Source organism: Sus scrofa, chromosome 10 (genome assembly GCF_054392235.1).
Source record: "Sus scrofa isolate SSC_HxYL_T2T_F1_AM1 chromosome 10, Sscrofa_HxYL_maternal_Yorkshire_Landrace_v2.0, whole genome shotgun sequence".
Taxonomy (NCBI): Eukaryota; Metazoa; Chordata; class Mammalia; order Artiodactyla; family Suidae; genus Sus; species Sus scrofa.
This window is the reverse complement of record NC_139392.1, coordinates 71,706,872-71,726,327: the sequence shown is the minus strand read 5'-3', so window position 1 is coordinate 71,726,327 and position 19,456 is coordinate 71,706,872. Positions and strand designations below refer to the sequence as shown.

General features: G+C 42.9%; 2 protein-coding genes across 2 annotated transcripts in view; both read right to left on the bottom strand.

Annotated features, from left to right (window-relative positions):
• LOC100739603 (cubilin-like) overlaps positions 1-3,602 on the bottom strand; it is a 34,860-nt gene extending 31,258 nt beyond the window's left edge. Inside the window, exon 1 of the mRNA XM_084980218.1 lies at positions 3,406-3,602. The gene's annotated coding sequence lies outside the window, so the exon portion shown is untranslated. The remainder of the gene's footprint in view (positions 1-3,405) is intronic.
• A 2,166-nt stretch (positions 3,603-5,768) lies between these two features.
• Positions 5,769-19,456, bottom strand: part of LOC102158400 (ras-related protein Rab-18-like) — a 49,318-nt gene continuing 35,630 nt past the window's right edge. The window contains exon 4 of the mRNA XM_084980225.1: positions 5,769-8,142. Within this exon, the coding sequence (XP_084836351.1) occupies positions 8,122-8,142 (21 nt within the window). The 3' untranslated portion in view covers positions 5,769-8,121. The remainder of the gene's footprint in view (positions 8,143-19,456) is intronic.

Below are 19,456 nucleotides of genomic sequence, written 5' to 3'. Positions count from 1 at the left end.
GTCAATGAAATATAGTTAGTACTGAAATGGGAAGAAAGGAAAGGTAGTCCAACAGCAGTGATTAGTCACAGATAAATAATGTGATACAATTTAGAACAGGACAGGTGCCAGAAAAGAGGCAGGAAAAGTCTTGCGAGTTTTGCAAGAAGGACATTACTTTGGGTTTTAAGGATCTAGAACGTTCAAGAAGGAGGTGACATTTGATCTCTATCTTTAGAAATAGGGTTGGAATTGGCAATTCCAGGGTGAAAGACCTCGTAACTCAAGGTTAAGTGGACAAGAATTTATAGACTTTGGAGTTCCCGCCATGGCTCAGTGGTTAACAAATCCGACTAGGAACCATGGGGTTTTGGGTTTGATCCCTGGCCTTGCTCAGTGGGTTAAGGGTCTGGCGTTGCCGTGAGCTGTGGTGTAGGTTGCAGATGCGGCTCGGGTCCCGAGCTGCTGTGGCTGTGGCGTAGGCCAGTGATAAAATAATGCTCCAGGTATAAGCCATTGAATTTTGGATGGTTTGTTACGCAGCATTAGTGTGGCAATAGCTGACAAGTACAAAAATAGCTATTCTGAGTTATCAAACTATAATAGAGCACATTGCTTAATTCATAAAATATACACACAGAATAAAGAAAATGGAGAACTAAACCTATCATCAGATAAGCCTGGCCAAAATAGTCAAGTAATTGAAGTAAATACAATATTATATGAGGGAATTATACAATTCATATTCTTTATGAATAATATTATGTGAGTAAATATATTATATGAATAAATAGTGAAGTAATTGAAGTAAATATAACATTATGAGTGAATCATACAATTCATATTCTATAAGAACATTACATGAGTAAATATAATATTGTATGAATAAATATCAAGTAATTGAAATAAATGTGGCATTGTGGAGTAAATTGTACAATTAATATTCTATGAATATTTTATGAGTAAATACAGCATTGTATGAAGAAATAGGCAAGTACTGAAGTAATAGAACATTACAGCGAGAATTACACAATTCATGTTCTATGTCAGTATCATATGAGTAAATACAATGTTGTGTGAATAAATAGTCAAGTAACTGAAGCAAATATAACATTATGAGTGGATTATACAATTCACATTCTTTTTTTTTTTTTCTTTTGCTATTTCTTGGGCCGCTCCTGCGGCATATGGAGGTTCCCAGGCTAGGGGTCGAATCGGAGCTGTAGCCACCGGCCTACGCCAGAGCAACAGCAACGCGGGATCCGAGCCGCGTCTGCAACCTACACCACAGCTCACGGCAACGCCGGATCGTTAACCCACTGAGCAAGCGCAGGGACTGAACCTGCAACCTCATGGTTCCTAGTCGGATTCGTTAACCACTGCGCCACGACGGGAACTCCACAATTCACATTCTATATGGACATTATATGATAAACATTTTTTGGGGTCTGTGTGGCACGGAAAATGGTTATAATTGCTCTGATTCACCCACTTGGAAATGGAAACATGGCACAACTGCTCTGTGCTCCTGCTCCTCCCACAGCGTATGTCTTTGGGGAAATATAAAGATGAATATTCATCAAAGAAGAGTTCTTTGCCAACAAATGCTCTTGCCACATCACAATTTCTGTATTTCAATAACAGCAGGATATACACGAAGAACAAGGGAGGACTCTGTGACTATGAAATGGTTTCCTATACTTGTTTACTATATGGTATTTTAAAATTCCTGTTTTCCAGCGAGTGAATGACTTCAGTATTGATGTGTTCTTTAGCATCACAAATCATCTTCCTCGTTATCACACATTGTTCCAGTGAACTCCCATCCATCAGCCAGCTGTGTCAGAAGCGCTCTGTACAACACTCCCCGTGCCAGGCAGAGAACAAATATCACTCTAACCTTCACACCGAATCAGAAACACTTCCTATAAAAGAGTGATGTCTTTAGAGAAAGCAAATGTTTGGCTAAAGACATATTGGAAATATATACCCATAGTATATATTTGGGTCCAGATCTACTTAATTGAAAATCAGTAACTGGACAGCTGCATGTAAATCAATGAAACTGCAACACACCCTCACCCCACGCACAAAAGCAGACTCAAAATGGCTTAAAGATTTAAATGTAAGACAAGACACCATCAAACTCCTAGAAGAAAACATTCTCTGATATCAACCTTACAAATGTTTTCTCAGGTCAGTCTCCCAAAACAAGAGAAATAAAAGAAAAAAAAAAAAAAAAAACAAAAACCCAGTAACTGAATCCTAAATGATTTCCCTCCAATGATTAATCTTCCAAGTGAAATTCAAACCAGAATGAATCTGACCGTAAGAATTAGCTGTATTATCTAAGAGAAAACATCTTGAAGGCTTCAGTGCAGTCAGATACATTTCCAAATAATTATCTTGGGAACTGACATTTCCGCTGCTGACATTACAGGGGGCTGACATTTTATGCAGGTCTTCTGGATAGGGCCTCTAACCATCTCTGGACAACCACTACTTGGACAGATGGTGGGTGGCTAGCTGTACTTTCAGATAAGGATCCGCCTGACTACAGGCATTTTCCTGTTCCCCAGGGAACCCGTTAAGGCTTCAGGCTGTAGTTGAAGGGAACAGCGATGAAGCACAGGAAACAATATACACACCTTGAAAGCTGTGCCTTAGGGACATGGAAGCTCCATAAGCCTTTCTCTGAATGCATCTTCCTGTTCAAAAGAGGGGTCATTTCTCCCAGAACACTTCCTGTCAGACTCCCCCAGCCCCAAACACAGGGCACCATGCAGAGGGGGATCATGCTGGTTTTCCTGAAAATGATGCCAACAAAGGAGAAGATAAGAACTTCACTTGTATGGACTTGATTCCTAGGGCAAGAGAAGGAGCTGGCTTTCCCTTCCAGAAACACACCGAGCCCTTCAGGGGTGGGTACCTGACCAACGTCTGTGTTCCCTTAGGTAGAAAAGAGATGAGGGATGCTGGGGAGGCAAGCCGAAGCCTTCACTCCAGGGGAGACCAAACGAACACAAACTCTCAAAACTCAGCAGGAGAAACCACACAGTCCAACTGGAAGGCAGGCAAAAGCCATGAAGAAACACTGCACCAAAAAGGACAGACAGATGACAAACACTAGGAATGATATTCAACGTCATTGGCCATTTGGGAAATGCAAATGAAAACCACAAGGACATGTCATTACACACCTGTTAGAAAGGCTAAAATTTAAAATAATACTGTCAACACCAAAGGCTGATGAGGATGCAGAGAAAACTGACCTTTCTAACATTAGGAGGAAAAGAGAACGGTACAACCGCTGTAGAAAACGTTTTGGCTGTTTCTTAAAAACCTGAACATACACTTACCAGGTGCCCAGCAGCCCCTCACCCCACCCCTCGCCGGGTGTTCCTGAACCAGCCTGGCTGGCCCTACCTGCAGGAAGACAAAACGCTTAAATGCCGAGGGTTGCAACAACCCCGGGGTGTACTCCCCAAGCAGCCAAGCGAGGAGACAGGAAAACCAGTGTCAGATCCACCTCCTCAGAGGCAAGGGGATAACGGATAAAGAAGCAGGGGGGTCTGGCGCGTGGAAGATGTGGGATCCTCGTTCTGCGCAGGCGTAACTAGGCTACAGATTTCTGCAAGGGCAAAAGGTCACTCGCGCATGCCCAGTTGCAGGGTCCGTGGCCCTATCCCACCTTAATTAAGCAGCTCAGCTCTACATAGACGCGGCTGACTCCAAGTTCCTGGCCAACAACTCAGGCAGACCTCTTCTTGTGTAGGCTCCCTGCTGCCTGGAGAACATGTGAGTCTCTCCGAGCCACATTTAAACGACCTTGATGACTGAAGGCAGGATACAGGTGAAAGGGAGTTCACTAATGGTTACCCACAGTTTCATGGACATTTATCCCAGAGAAATGAAAACTTGCATCCACATAAAAACTTGTGTGCAACTGTTCATAGCAGCTTTATGTGTGATAGCTAAAGACTGAAAACAACCAAAAATGTTCCCTGACCTATGGATAGTTAAACTGCAGTACATTTATACCATGGCCTACGACTTAGCAGTAAAAACAATGACAGCAAAAATGAACTACTGATACATGCAATAACTTGGATGGTCCCACCGGCATGAAGCTGCATTAAAAAACAAAACAAAACAAAAACAAAAACAGGGAGTTCCCACTGTGGCTCAAAGGTTAAAGAACTGGACTAGTATCTATGAGGATGCAGGTTTGACCCCTGGCCTTGCTCAGTGGGTTAAGGATCCAGCATTGCCACGAGCCATGGTGAAGGTCGCAGATGCAGCTCAGATCCCACGTTGCTGTGGCTATGGCCAGCAGCTGCAGCTCTGATTTGACCCCTAGCCTGCAAACTTCCGTATGCCCTATGTGAGGACTCAAAAAAAAAAAAAAATTAAAGTGAAAGGATATAAAAAGATATTTTCTGCAAATAACCGAAAGAGAATGGGAGTGGCTCAGCTTTTTGGAAGAATCCTTCTGGCGACGGTTGAGAGTCCTCATTTGTTATGAGCTTCCGGTGGCAAGGAATGAACCTGCATTGAGGAGGTCTGAGCAGGGTAAGGAGGGACAGCCAGGCCTGCACAGGAGATGCCTGCCCTTCCCGCTGTTCCTGCCCTGGTGTGGGAAGCTCTCTGGGCACGTGTGTCAACTGCGAAGGGACCAGGCTCGCAGCCAGGAGGAGCTGGCCACACAGGAGTTATGTGACCTTGGGCAGATGGCTCAAGTCTCTGAGCCTCAGTCTATTCAGTGAGGGGAAGACAACTTCGTGGAGCTGAGGACAGTGAAATGAGGCACATGTCCTGTGAGACAGGGCCCTGCCTCAGCACCACATGCAACTTTCTGAAGCACAATTTGACAATATCTAGTACATTTATAAATGCATGGAGTTCTTGAGCAAAACTCCGTTTAGAATTTACATTATAGAAATATTTATGTAATTTCTCTGAAATGATATATATGATGTTCATTGAAACATTTTTTTTTTAGCACAGCAAACAAAAGCAAAAAACAACAGAAAACTTAGAGCAAGCAAAGTCTCTGAACAGGGGTCAAATCACTAGGTATCTGTAAAAATAAAGAAACTTAAAGAGAGGTAAAGCAAGGATCAAGCAGCAAAACCAAGTTCTAGGTTAGCACTCAAATAACAGGAAAGTTGACTTATTACTGAAAGAATGACTGCACCCTGATCTTGTAACTCCCCTGCTAAGGAACTCAGGCTCCTGCGCCAATGGTAACGTGAAATTATGGGTAACTTTTTTCTTTCCTTGTATTTTTCCGGGCCCTCTGTGTTTTTTCTTTTCTTTTTTTTGGCTTTCGTCTTTTGAGGCTCACACAGGTGGCACATGGAGGTTCCAGTCTAGGGGTCTAATCGGAGCTGTAGCTACTGGCCTACACCACAGCTCACAGCAACGGCAGATCCTCAACCCACTGAGCGAGGCCAGGGATTGAACCCGCAACCTCATGGTTCCCAGTCTGATTCGTTTCCGCTGCGCCATGACGGGAACTCCCTTATCAGTTTTCTGTAATGAGCATGGATTAATTTTAAATGCAGTTGTGTTGTGTCATCATGTAAAAGACAGGCCTGAATTTTATAAATTACTCTACATACAGAAGCATTCTTCTATTTGTCCACGGGAGAGCAGCGAAAGCACAGTCAATAGCAGGAACAATTTCAAAGTACAAGGTCTGAAATTCAAAGTACTGCTGTTCAGTCATTTGTTTCTTAATTTCCAAAGAGTGTTTATCAGGAATTAATGCTGTAATGTTGTGGTTCTCAATAGATAGACGTGACATGTTTATTGAAGTAGAATCCACATACACTGTACAATTCACCCTTTTAAACTGTACAGTTCAATGACTTTGAGTACATTCAGTTAACCATCACCACAGGTTTTTTTAAATTTTTCATTTTTTTGGTCTCCCCATGGCATACAGACATCCTGGGCCAGGGATCACATCTGACCTAAGCCAGAGCTGCGGCAACGCCAGATCCTTAAGCCACTGTGCCTGGCCAGGATCAAACCAGTCCTAGCACTCACAAGATGCCACTGATCCCATTGCACCTCAGTAGGAGCTCCCACAATCAGTTTCAGAACATTTTTTTGGATTATAGTTGATTAACGGTACTTTGTTAGTTGCAGGTGTACAGCAAAGCGATTCAATTATACACATATATGTATATATCTATATTCTTTTTTATAATTATTTTCCATTCTAGGTTATTATAGGATAAAAAAATATCATTCTCTGTGCAATACAGTAAATCCTTGGTATTTATTTTATACCTGGTAGTATCTGTTAATCTCTATTCCTAATTTTTCCATCCCTTGCTTTGCCCTTTGTTAACGACACATTTGTCTTCTGTGTCTGTGAGTCTGATTCTGTCAGAGACACAGACAGTATTCCTGCCAAAGCAGTAGCCAGGGCAGCATCTTGACTTGATAGCAGCTGCCAGGTTTCCACAGGGCCACATGACCAGGGCGCTGTCCACCTGCACGTGTTGGGGAGGCAGCAGAGCAGGGAAGCCCTGAGTTAGGAGGCAGCTGTCATCAGAACTGCTGAAGCCCCCCCCCCCCCCCCCCCGAGATGCAGCAAAACTTCTCAGGCAGAGGGGAAGGCTCCCCGGGTTTGCTGCCCTGCAAGGGGAGCATGGGGAGAAGGCAGAGGGGCCTGGAGGGCTCCAGGAGCGCCAGGGTCTCTCTCTGTTACGCCCACTCCCTGCTGCCCGCCAGGCCGCCTGCTTGCAAAAAGGCCCAGAAACCCAGGGAGAAGGGTCGCCCACCCTGACCTTGCTACTTGAGGCCCGAGGTGGTGACCACCGCCCTCTGCAGCCCGGCTTGGGCGCCTCACTCGCCTGCCCAGCTCGCCCCCACCCTCTCCTTCCTCGGTAAACAGTCCCTATGGGAAGCTCTCCTTAATTACCGTGGTTATGCATGCCATGGGCTTCTTCTAGAGACCCTGTCTGCATCAGACATAGAATAAAGTAGCTACAGATCAATACGAAAGAGATAAAGAACCCAAGCGGATAATAAGCAAAGGCTGCCGAGCGGATATGCACAAAAGACAAAGAGTGTTGCTACTGAGCTTGAAAATATGCTTCATCTGGGAGATGCTGAAAAGTAGGGCTCCTACCTACCACAGGGAGGACGTGAGGATATGGACTCCTTGTCCACAGGCTGAATTCTAAACGAGTAATTCAGGAGTGTGAGTCAGCAGTAGCCAGTGGAGCTGAAGGCGATCAGCCTTTTCAGTCTGCCACCCCTCTTTTGGAATCCGGAGCTCAATTCTTCTCTAGGTCCAGCCCCTTGACATGTGCCCCACCACAAGGGCAGCGAGTCTCAGTGATTAGAAGCCACCCAAATGCTTGTCAATAAACCCATACGATGTATTTATAAACTCTATTTCTAAATGATATCTTAAAGCAGTTACAGTTAACTGGATAGCAATCACCCGGGGGTAAACCTCAATGGTAGTGTTAAGTGACAATAGCACGTTCACCTGGGATTAGATTTATGTGTAGAACTTAAAAGCTCAGGACAATACTAGGTTGTTTATGGAACATGCTTTTGGAGTTAAAGCCTGAGATCAAGGATGGGAAACATAAACACCAGCATCAGATCTGAGGTGACTTTGGTGATGGAAGGACAGAAATTAATTGGATACTGGGACCCCCTATTCCATGCAGAAACTTTTCTTTAAAATATCTGAGATAAAATGACAGAAATCAACTTCTGTCAAAATTTGAGTAGTGATAAATCAGGTGATATGACATAGTTTTCCATCTATATTTTATACATGGGAAATCTTTTATACTTGAAACATAGTGAAAACCACCCAAATGACCAATTTAAATCAGGTAAGCAGAGTCAGTGAGTTCACAGGCCAGGACACCAGGCTGAGGTTAAAAAAACACACTGTCAGAGAACTTAGGGAAACAGAGAAATGCTCAGACATTTGATGTGAAAGGTACATTAGAAAGCAATTGTATGAAGGGCTCACACTTTGTTAAATACATGTAGCTTCCTCTTTTCATCCCATCTAGAGATATGAAGATAAATGCCAGGCTGTCCCTGATTATAGGTGACTTGTCTCTTCTCTTATCAGTTTTTACAATGAATATATAGTCATTAATCTGAAAAATACACAAACTAATGAATAATTTGTGTAAGTAACATGTCAAAATAAACAGCTGAACAACAGCCTTCAATTTCAGACCTCGTACCTAGAAATTATTTCTACTATTCACTGTGCTTATGCTGCCCTTCTGTGCACAAATGGAAGAATGCTTCTGCATGTAATTTATAAAATGCAGGTGTTATTGTTACATGTTGCTACTACAGAACTGCATTAAAGATTAATCCATGCTCACTATAGCAAACTGAAAGTACCCCGAAAAACACAAGGAAAGAAAAAAGTTACCCATAATTTCATGTCACCATTGGCTCAGGAGCCTGAGTTCCTGGGCAGGGGAGTTATAAAATCAGGGTGCAGCCATTCTTTCAGTAATACGTCATCTTTCCTGCTATGCTAACCTAGAACTTGGTTTTATGCTTGACCCTTGCTTTGTTTATCTCTCTTTAAGCTTCTCTATTTTCACAAGTACCTAGTAATTCGACCTCTTTTCAGAGACTATGCTTGCTCCAAGTTCTTTCTTTTTTTTTCATTTTGTTTGATGTACTAAAAAAAATTGCAATGAACATCATATATAATCTTGGAGAAATTACATAAGTATTTCTACAATGTAAATTCCAGAGTCTGGCTCAAGGACTCCTTGCATTTATAAATTTACTAGATATTGTCAAATTGTTCCCAGAAAGGTGGTGGATTTTTGTGTAGTTAGTATCCAGCTACATAACTGAATTTTCTGCTGGGCTAGAAGAGGCCTTTCTTAGGTGCAGAAGTAATTTAGCTGAACATTGATTTCTGTGCCTGTCTAGCATAATTATTCCTCGTTTCTCTGACTTCTGACTTGCATCACCCTTTCTAGTACTTCTGGAACAGTCCTTTTTAAATTGGTTTTTAAGTTTTACTTTTTATCTCTTTAAATTTATTGGATTACAAGTTGATTTATAACAATGTTTTCTTCATTTCAGGGGTAGAGCACAGTGATTCAGTTTACATATGCATGTATATCAATTCTTTTTACATTCTTTTCCCATCTAGATTATTCCAGAATATTAAGTAGAGTTCTTTATGCTACATAGTGGGTCCTTGCTGTCTATTTTATACATAATAGTGTGCATGTGTTAATCCCAAACTCCTAATTTATCCCTCCCACCACATTTCCTTTTTGGTAACCATTAGTTTGATTTTGAGATCTGTGAGTCTGTTTCTGTTTTGTAAGTAAGTTCTTTTGTATCAGTTTTTAAAAACAAATGTTACAGGAGTTAAGAGTTGACTTACAATGTTGTTAGTGCCAGGTGTGCTGCAAAGTGAGTTGTTTATACACACACACATTCGTTTTCAGATTCTTTTCCCATCGAGGCCATCACAGTGTATTGGGTAGAGGTCCCTGTGCTGGACAGTAGGTCTTTGTTACTTATTGATTTTGTATACAGTAGTGTGTATATGCCAAGCCCAACCTCCCAATTTATCCCTCCCCCCTAACTATTCCCCTTTGGTTACCCTATGAAGCTCCATAGGCTCCAGGTAAACTTGTTTCTAGGGGAACTGTGAAATTCAAGCAAGAGCCCTCTCCACAGTTACCTAACCAGGTAGGCACCACGTGGAGGGAGGTCTCTGCAGGTTGGTGGCGCCAGGGATGAGGCACGTGGACACCAGAGGCAGGACACCCTGAAGACACCGCCTCTCTTCTGTGGTGTCCTCGTCAAAAATACATCAGACAGAGCCGAGTGGGGGTGGGAGGGAATACGTTGCAAAACAAAGGTCCAGTTCCCTTCCAAGGTGCCCAGGCGATGACAAGCCACCGGAGGGGGGCAGCTCAAGACCGGAGGGAACCAAGGCACCAGAGGACAGCGATGGCACGCCTAACGCAAAGGCTGCACCTGGGAGGTTTGAAAAAGGTCGGTAGCCACGTGGTGCAGAGGGGCGCGCGCCGCTTCGGTTGGGGGAGTCCTGGGGGAAGACCACGTGGCGGTGTTTGTGCCGTTTGCCACCTTCTTGTGGAAGCCCGAAGGTTTTTCGTGGCTGAAAGCTGGTAAACTTTTCCCCACGGTTTTCGAGGAGGGTTTCCTGCCCGTGTGTAGTCACTCTAGCGCTTTGCGCCGGTGTCTGCAGGAGCTTGACGGCGCAGTTGAGTGTTGGCGCTTGTGGGTCCCGGGTTTCCCAAGGGGCCGGCGCCACTTTTGGCCCTGGGTGGGGCGAGAGTGCTTACTTGTGCAGGTCCCCTCGGTCCCCGGTTCAAGTGGGTGGCAGCCGTGTTCGTGACGGGTGAGCGCCAACAGCCAGCGCGCAGGGCCCGGCACCCAACGCGGAGCTGGCAGCACCCAATGCGGAGCTGGCAGCACCCCGCACAGGGTGTAGAAAAGTCCTCTGTGAAGACCGGGATCTTCTGTGGAGACAGACACGGGAGCCTCCCCGCGCTGTGCGTGTAAGGGCCGGACCGCCGAACACGCAGCGCCCAGAAGCCACAAGGAGCTGCGGAGGGAAAGGAAGGCCGGGCTGCCTGTCTTCGCCCGGATCCAGCCTCGGTTTGGCTCCCCGCCCCCACCCCCTTTACCCTCCCAGTTTCCCTCTCCAGCCCCTCCTGTGCCGGTGTCTGGAGACCGAGAGCTCTTGGGGGCCAGAGGTGGGTCACAGGGCGAGGGCACCGGGGCGAGGGTCCTGGACAGGCAGGTTCCTGCTTAGGCGCGCTTGGTTCTGGCCCTTAACATGCACTCTGCCCTTTCATCCCCAGGAGAGTCCCTTGCTTCCTGTGCAACTCAGGACGCCAGCGACATTGGGCTCCCTTCCCTCAGTCTCTCCCTTTTCCTTTCTATTTTTTAAAGAAACAGGATTACACTGACCACATACTTTTGAAATCCACTTTTATTTAGCAGTGTTGGGGACTTGTTCCTTAATTGTTTTTTACCTTTTTAGGGTCCCACCTGTGGCATATGGAAGCTGGCCTGGGAACTTCCATATGCCCCGGTTGTAGCCCTAAAAGGGCCAAAAAAAAAAAAAAAAAAAAAATATATATATATATATATATATATAATAAAAGCCGAATTTTGAGCAAGTGACAGGTAGAAAAAGTAAATGCTGCTGAATTGTATGCAACACATCATAGATCTTCAATGTCATGTTTATTCTGTTTATTCTGTTTTTAATTATTAAAACATCATTAAAAATCATTAAAAACCATGCAAGTTATAGAAAAACATGTATATAAGGATGAAAGTCTCTACCCCTCTTAATTGATCACCCTAAAATTAGTGTTCATCGTTCTAAACTTTTTTTTTTAATGTACATGGAGTTACTGCAGTGGCTCAGCAGAAACAAATCTAGCATCCATGAGAATGAAGGTTTGATCCCTGGCCTCGCTCAATGGGTTAAGGATCCTGAGTTGCCATGAACTGTGGTGTAGGTTGAAGATGAAGCTTACATCTGGTGTTGCTGTGGTTGTGGTGTAGGCTGGCAGCTACAGCTCCGATTTGACCCCTAGCCTGGGAACCCCCATATGCCCCCAGTGCGGCCTTAAAAAGACAAAACAGTAATAAAACTTAAAAATGTATATATCAGAGAGTCTGTCAGTGCCTCCGTGGTAATGAATCTGACTAGTATATATGAGGACACAGGTTTGATTTTTGGCCTCACCAAAGTATGTATCTGTTTGCATACCAAGAAAATTATACCTATTTTTCTTTCTTTCTTCCTTCCTTCCTTTTTCTCTTTCTTTCTTTTTCTTCTTTCCTTCCTTCCTTTTTCTCTTTCTTTCTCTTTCTTTCTTTCTCTCTTTTTCTTTCTCTCTCTCTCTTTCTTGCCTTTTTCTAGGGCTGCACCCGCAGCATACCGAGGTTCCCAGGCTAGAGGTCTAATTGGAGCTGTAGCTGCCAGCCTACACCAGAGTCACAGCAACGTGGGATCCGAGCCAGGGATCTGCGACCTACACCACAGCTCACGGCAATGCCAGATCCTTAACCCACTGAGCTAGGCCAGGGATCAAACCTGAAACCTCGTGGTTCCTAGTCAGATTCGTTAACCACTGAGCCATGAATGGAACTCCTATACCTGTTTTTCTTTAATACAAATGGTTATGCCGTATGTATTATCATTCATTTTGCTTTTTCTAGTATCATACACAAGTTTCTTCAGACAGCTCATGTGAATTAACTCATTCCTGGTAATGGCCAGGTAAAATTCCACTATAATTATGAATGTACCATGATTTATTTAAGCATTCTTCTGTTCACATTTAGGTTATTTCCAAATTTTTTTTATATGAGAAACGGTGCTGGAACCAACATCTCTCTACATGTATTTCTGCAAATGTTTATAAAGACGTTATAGTATCAATGTCTGGAATTGTGATTGTTGGACAAGAGGAGTGAACACTTCAACTTTTGAAAGGTACTGTCAAATTGTGTTACGGAAATGACTCACAAACATGGTCATGTCAAGGGCTTAATCTCTAGAATATACAAGCAACTTATACAACTCAACAGCAAAAAAACCAATCAATCAATGGAAAAATGGGCAAAAGACCTGAATAGACATTTCTCCAAGGAAGATATACAGATGGCCAACAAACACATGAAAAAATGCTCAACATCGCTGATTATAAGAGAAATGCAAATCAAAACTACCATGAGATACCACCTCACACCAGTCAGAATGGCCATCATTAATAAATCCACAAATAACAAGTGCTGGAGGGGCTGTGGAGAAAAGGGAACCCTCCTGCACTGCTGGTGGGAATGTAAACTGGTACAGCCACTATGGAGAACAGTTTGGAGATACCTTAGAAATCTATACATAGAACTTCCATATGACCCTGCAATCCCACTCTTGGGCATCTATCCGGACAAAGCTCTACTTAAAAGAGACACATGCACCCGCATGTTCATTGCAGCCCTATTCACAATAGCCAGGACATGGAAACAATCCAAATGTCCATCAACAGATGATTGGATTCGGAAGAGGTGGTATATATACACAATGGAATACTACTCAGCCATAAAAAAGGATGACATAATGCCATTTGCAGCAACATGGATGGAACTAGAGAATCTCATACTGAGTGAAATGAGCCAGAAAGACAAAGACAAATACCATATGATATCACTTATAACTGGAATCTAATATCCAGCACAAATGAACATCTCCTCAGAAGAGAAAATCATGGACTTGGAGAAGAGACTTGTGGTTGCCTGATGGGAGGGGGAGGGAGTGGGAGGGATCGGGAGCTTGGGCTTATCAGACACAACCTAGAATAGATTTACAAGGAGATCCTGCTGAATAGCATTGAGAACTATGTCTAGATACTCATGTCGCAACAGAAGAAAGGGTGGGGGAAAAAACTGTAACTGCAATGTATACATCTAAGGATGACCTGACCCCCTTGCTGTACAGTGGGAAAATAATAATAAAAAAAAAAAAAAAAGAAAAACATGGTCATGTATTTCTCGGCATCGTTTATTCTTACATAAAATGTTGATACTAAAATCGAAGCCAAATACATACATAAAACACTAAAATATAATTTTTTTAGATAAGAAGGACAAGATGTAAATAACACTCTGTAACCTGTGGCTCAATCTGTTTATTTTGTCTCTTTGATGTTCCTGGCTTGACTTCATGATGCCTCTACCTCCTCTTCAGTCAACCTGAAATGAAAGACCTGGTCTTCAAACTGATGGACCTTTTTCTGAGTTCTTTGGCCTGGGCTCTCAGCATACTCCTAGCCATCAGCAGAGGCTGGCACGTGTGGGCGTTTGACAGCAACAGTATTTCCACTGGGTTCTTTGGACTTTGGGAAGCTTCTACTTTACGAAAATGTAACATGTCTGGCTGGATAGTGAGTTGCTGATGCACAGCATGATCAACTTGAGCTGGATCATTTCAGATGAAATCTGGTATGGGCAGGACCTGACATTGTTGGCAAATTTTATGACGCCTCTAGCCCTGATTTTTGGCTCAGTGGCTCTTGTCACCTGGATTAAGGCCCCGTACCCAGATTTCATCCAATTGTACCACAGGGCCTCTGCCTTCCTTCTTCTCCTCAGTGGTAGTTGTATCATTGATCTTGGAGAAACAGCAGTGAGTGATGGCTTGGAGCGAGAATTTAATCTTCTCCTCAGGAACTGAACCTGGGCAGCCTGGATGAAAACCAGGAGTCCTAGTCTGTAGACCAGCGAGAGACTAAAAGTAGAATTGCCTGATTCTTGCCCCCTGTTGAAAGCAAGAATGTTTCAAGGAGGCAAGGACTGAAAACAAGTGTAAATTTTATTGTTAGAGACACAGTACAACATGTGGGAGAGCACACAGGGAAGTCATTTATTTAAGTCAGAAGCTAAGAATACCCTGCAGAGGAATGTGGGTGCGGATGTCCCCCTCAACGAGGAGTGCACCAGAGGGGTGATTTAACTCACTTCTAAAGGACAATTCTTCCAGGTCTTTGTTTACCTTCAGTCAATTAACTTGTTTTATTTCTCACACCTGACTGGACACAGGACCCTCCCCAATATGCGTGTGCATTTTTGGCAAAGATGGTTTCCAGAGCAAAGGGTGCCAGGACGGTATCAGGACTTATTATGACCTGGCGCCCCCTCCTTTTTGACCCCAGTAGGAGTCCTTCTGCACATGTGTAATTGGGGAGGTCTCCTTGCCCCCAGGAGTGATTGGAGCGGTCATCTTTCTACTCCAGCAGAGCTCGGCTCCTGCAATTAACTTTTTCCTTGATGTATCGGAGAGAAACGAGGCCCAATTTACTCAGCCTTACAAGTCCCAGCTGTTCTCAGCCCAGGGGCCCATCTATCCCCTACCTCAAATCGTGCCTGAGAGACATGGACCCAAAAAATCTTTATCGGGAAGATGAAGAGTGAAGGTCTATCTTCTGTAGCATCTTCAAGCTGGCAAGGGGCTCACAGACCCTACCTAAATGGGGCCACAGAGCTCCCTATCTTGTCAGGGGCCCCTGGGTGACCTTTGTAGCTGTTCCAGCAGGAACTGTGCGATGGAGTGGCTGGAGTGTTTGAATACATCATTGTCTTGATGTAAAACTTGTAATCTAGAAGAGACAGACTTAACAAGGAGATCTAAGAGGGAGGGGCCAAAGATTGATAAAGGAATCATTGTAGTTAGAGGCCCAAGCAAGGGTAAGAAGAACCAGGTTGTGCTTGGTAACATTTTAACTCTAGTCTAGATAGAGTCAAGGCCTGGATTACCCTGTCTGAATGAATGAAGCCATGGGGTAACATACCCAGTTAGAAGTAGCTGGATTCGTGACAACCTGGACGTTAGTAGACAAAGTAGATCTCATTTTTTTTTTTCTAAGAATAAACCCGAAAACCAATCTGGACCTGACACTCCAGGGAGACTTGTAGTCAGGTATTCAGTTGTCTGGTTTTATCTAAGTAGCTGTTAAACTTCAAGAGTGAGTGTGTGTGTGTGTGTGTGTGTGTGTGTATGTGTGTGTGTGTGTGTGGCGCTATTGGTCATTGTGTATGTACTTTTGTTAATGTATGGTTCAAAGTAATTTTCATTGTCTAAAAATGCACTAGAACAAGAGGAGACCTTGAAAGCATTAGGTTGTAGGTACTATCTGCCAATGAATGCTGCTTTGAGAACAGTTGGTAGTCTTGTCTGACACAGCTCATAAAACTTAAGTTTTTAGCAATACAAGGATTTGTGTGTCACCTAGTAGTACTTTGGATGTCTGAACCACAGCTATCTCATTGTGACTGTTAATAGTATTTTTTCCTCAGTGGCCAAGGCAGATGTCATTGTTAATAATTTTAGTGTTTTTTTTTTTTCTTTTCCCGCTGTACAGCAAGGGGGTCAGGTTATCCTTACATGTATACATTACAATTACATTTTCCCCCCACCCTTTGTTCTGTTGCACCATGAGTATCTAGACAAAGTTCTCAATGCTACTCAGCAGGATCTCCTTGTAAATCTATTCTAAGTTGTGTCTGATAAGCCCAAGCTCCCGATCCCTCCCACTCCCTCCCCCTCCCATCAGGCAGCCACAAGTCTCTTCTCCAAGTCCATGATTTTCTCTTCTGAGGAGATGTTCATTTGTGCTGGATATTAGATTCCAGTTATAAGTGATATCATATGGTATTGGTCTTTGTCTTTCTGGCTCATTTCACTCAGTATGAGAGTCTCTAGTTCCATCCATGTTGCTGCAAATGGCATTACGTCGTTCTTTTTTATTGCTGAGTAGTATTCCATTGTGTATATATACCACCTCTTCTGAATCCAATCATCTGTTGATGGACATTTGGGTTGTTTCCATGTCCTGGCTATTGTGAATAGTGCTGCAATGAACATGCGGGTGCACGTGTCTCTTTTAAGTAGAGAATTTTAGTGTTTTTCTAGGTATGAAAAGATACAAGAATTTGGGCTCATAAAAATCCTTACTTGGAAATATCTAACTATTGGAAAGCCTCTTTTGCTTTTCCAGAGCAGAGTGCCTTATTTCTGATTTTCCCCCTGAACTCCTTTCAGGGAGTGTTGAAGGTCGGCAGTTTCAGCAGCTCATGGGTTAACCCTTGTACAGGCAGATGACAGGTGCCAACTTCCAGTTGGTGTGGCCCCCTCATGTGACCATAGTTTGGGAGGCACTTTGTGTCCATTATTAAGAATGTTCATTCTCAGGTCCCGCAACAATTTCCTTGGTCGGCCACTCAATGTGCTATTATTGGACTAGGCCTGATTAACAGTAGCAAAAGTCTCTGGACCATCTATCTTACTAGTCTCTTATGGTCCAGGAAAATACTCCCTCTTGTTGTTTCTCCTCATATCTAGAGTTACACTGTTACAGTCGTTAGCCTCATATGGAACTGGATGTCATTTTATCAGAGACTCAGTTACACATAACAAATAATTTTGTAAAAACAGTTCATTAAAAAAAGCATACAGCTAGCAGATTAGGAAAGTCATCAGTAAAGTCATGAACTTTTTTTGTAGTTGTAGCCTAGTATATCACCAGGTTGTACAGCTTAGTCTGTTTTATACCAGTCCTTATCTTTAAGGGAAAGTATTTACTGGCATGGTCCATAAGTCACTCAGTGCCAGTTCCTAGTGTTATGAGGCTGGTTATCCCTAGTATGGTTTAATTCTTTTTAACATAAGGAAGCCTTTAACTTAAATGACCAGGGGCTGGTGTTAACCACATAAATTTATCCCATAATTGTGGTAAGTTATATTAGTTATATTCCTTGGCTGAAGTCTTGCTTGTTGCTCTAATTGAACCTGAGTAACTTTAGAAGAAAATTCATATTTATGGTCTGGGTCAGAGCAGGTATTATTAATTGCCAGGTGAGGGGATCCCCCTGGTAACATTCATAGGGACCTAAACAGAATTATAATTTTTTCTAGAATAAATTCCCAAAGGGCCAACTAATAAGAGCCCGGAGAGGAGAAACCCACCAAGGTAAATACGTACTAGATGCAGATAACTGAGCACAAATCCAACTACTGGGTTGATTTCTAAAATTTACATAGGATCATGCCCATAATAGAAAAACATCTGATTTGTGTGTAAAATTAAAGGAACCAAGAAGAAAACAAACAGCCACATGGGTCAGATCTGGCAATCCTGTGATACCTGTCTACTGCCGATGTCGTTTTCTTTTCACCCTGGCATTGGTACGTTTTTTTTCCCCCTTTTTCCATACTAGAGCCTTGTTTTAAGTCAGTAGTTCTTTTTATAGACCAGTCCAATGTACAGGCACTTCTTAAGCGAGAAGTGTAAATTTAAGAGTTAATTTTCTCAGTTTCTTTGTGCATGAGGCACTTGAGAGTACCTGACAAGAAAACTTTTATCTAGGTGGAGACAGTCTTTTTAGTTTTCTAATAAGGATGCAGAACCCAAAGGTCTCCAATTTCTGGAAGGATCAGGCAGGGAAAAGAAAAATCTTTAAATTTTACCCACAGATGTAAATTACCAAATAGATGTAATTCATTGACTTGAAGGAAAGAGCTTTTCTATATGTGAAAAATAAAGATTAAAAGCCAGTAACATGTTAGATAAAAAATCATAAAAATTACAATCATACTTACCAGTTTTTTTAATCCCATGCAGTTAAGTTTTGTTTTGTTAGAGTCCAGTTTTTCCATTAGTTCTGTTGACCTTGTCTAAGGATTGAGGATGACAGTGACAGTGATAAGAAAAAGTGTGTGAAATTTTTCTTAAGGCTTGTATGATTTGTCCAGTGCACCTTGTCCTTGGTTGCTGGAGATTATAGAAAACATACCCCAGAGCACATTTTTTCAGTCTTTTTTCTTTTCCATTGTGAGGGCATCAGCCCTGTAGCAAGGGAACGCTTTAACCCATCAAATAAAAATCATGTTTACCAGGGAGCCGGGAACAGTCAAGCAGCCATCTTGGATTTCCCATAGGCCTGTTTGATTCATAGCTATTGTTTCCTCATTTTAAATTTCCTGATTTAGGAGTAGACTGCTATCATGTTATAAGGACATCAGGATGGCAAAAGCCTGGCAATGACAGGTTAATTTTTTATAGAAGCAGAAGGAACTTTATCTATATGTGCCATAATCTTTTGACAATGTTCCTTGATTTAATTTAATCTGTAAAATAATCCCAATTAGTTTTATAATTTTTTTTCTGGGATGCTCCAGGGGCCCTCTGATGTAACTCAAGTGAACTAGAGGTCAGAAGGACTTTAGCTAGAATTTGAAACTTGGGAAGTTTGTTAAAAACATCAAAACATTTTATTTTATTATTTTTTTTTAGTGGCCACACTTGCGGCCTATGGAAGTTCCCAAGCCAGGGGTCGAGCCACAGCCACGGTAGAAGCAACGCTGAGTAGTTACACTGTGAGCCACATGGGAAATCCTCAAAACATTTTAAAGCACTTGCTCAAACAGAATCATAGATCACTGTGAAATAGTAGTTATTCACTCAACCAAAGTAACAAAAGTAAGCAAACCCAAATCACTTAAAAGCACAGAAATTTAGGAGTTACTGCCGTGGCGCAGTGGTTAACAAATCCGACTAGGAACCATGAGGTTTAGGGTTCGATCCCTGCCCTTGCTCAGTGGGTTAAGGACCCAGCATTGCCGTGAGCTGTGGTGTAGGTTGCAGACGCGGCTCGGATTGCTGTGGCTGTAGTGTAGGCCGGCAGCTACAGCTCCAAGTAGACCCCTAGCCTGGGAACCTCCATATGCTGCAGGTGTGGCCCTAGAAAAGGCCAAAAGACAAAAAACAAAACAAAACAAAACAAAACAGAAATTTATACAACCTGTTACCAAAGCGAGTATTCCAAGAAAACCTTGTTTTATCAATACGGAGAACAAATCCAAGTCTTGGCCCACTTTCAACAAAATCTATGTATG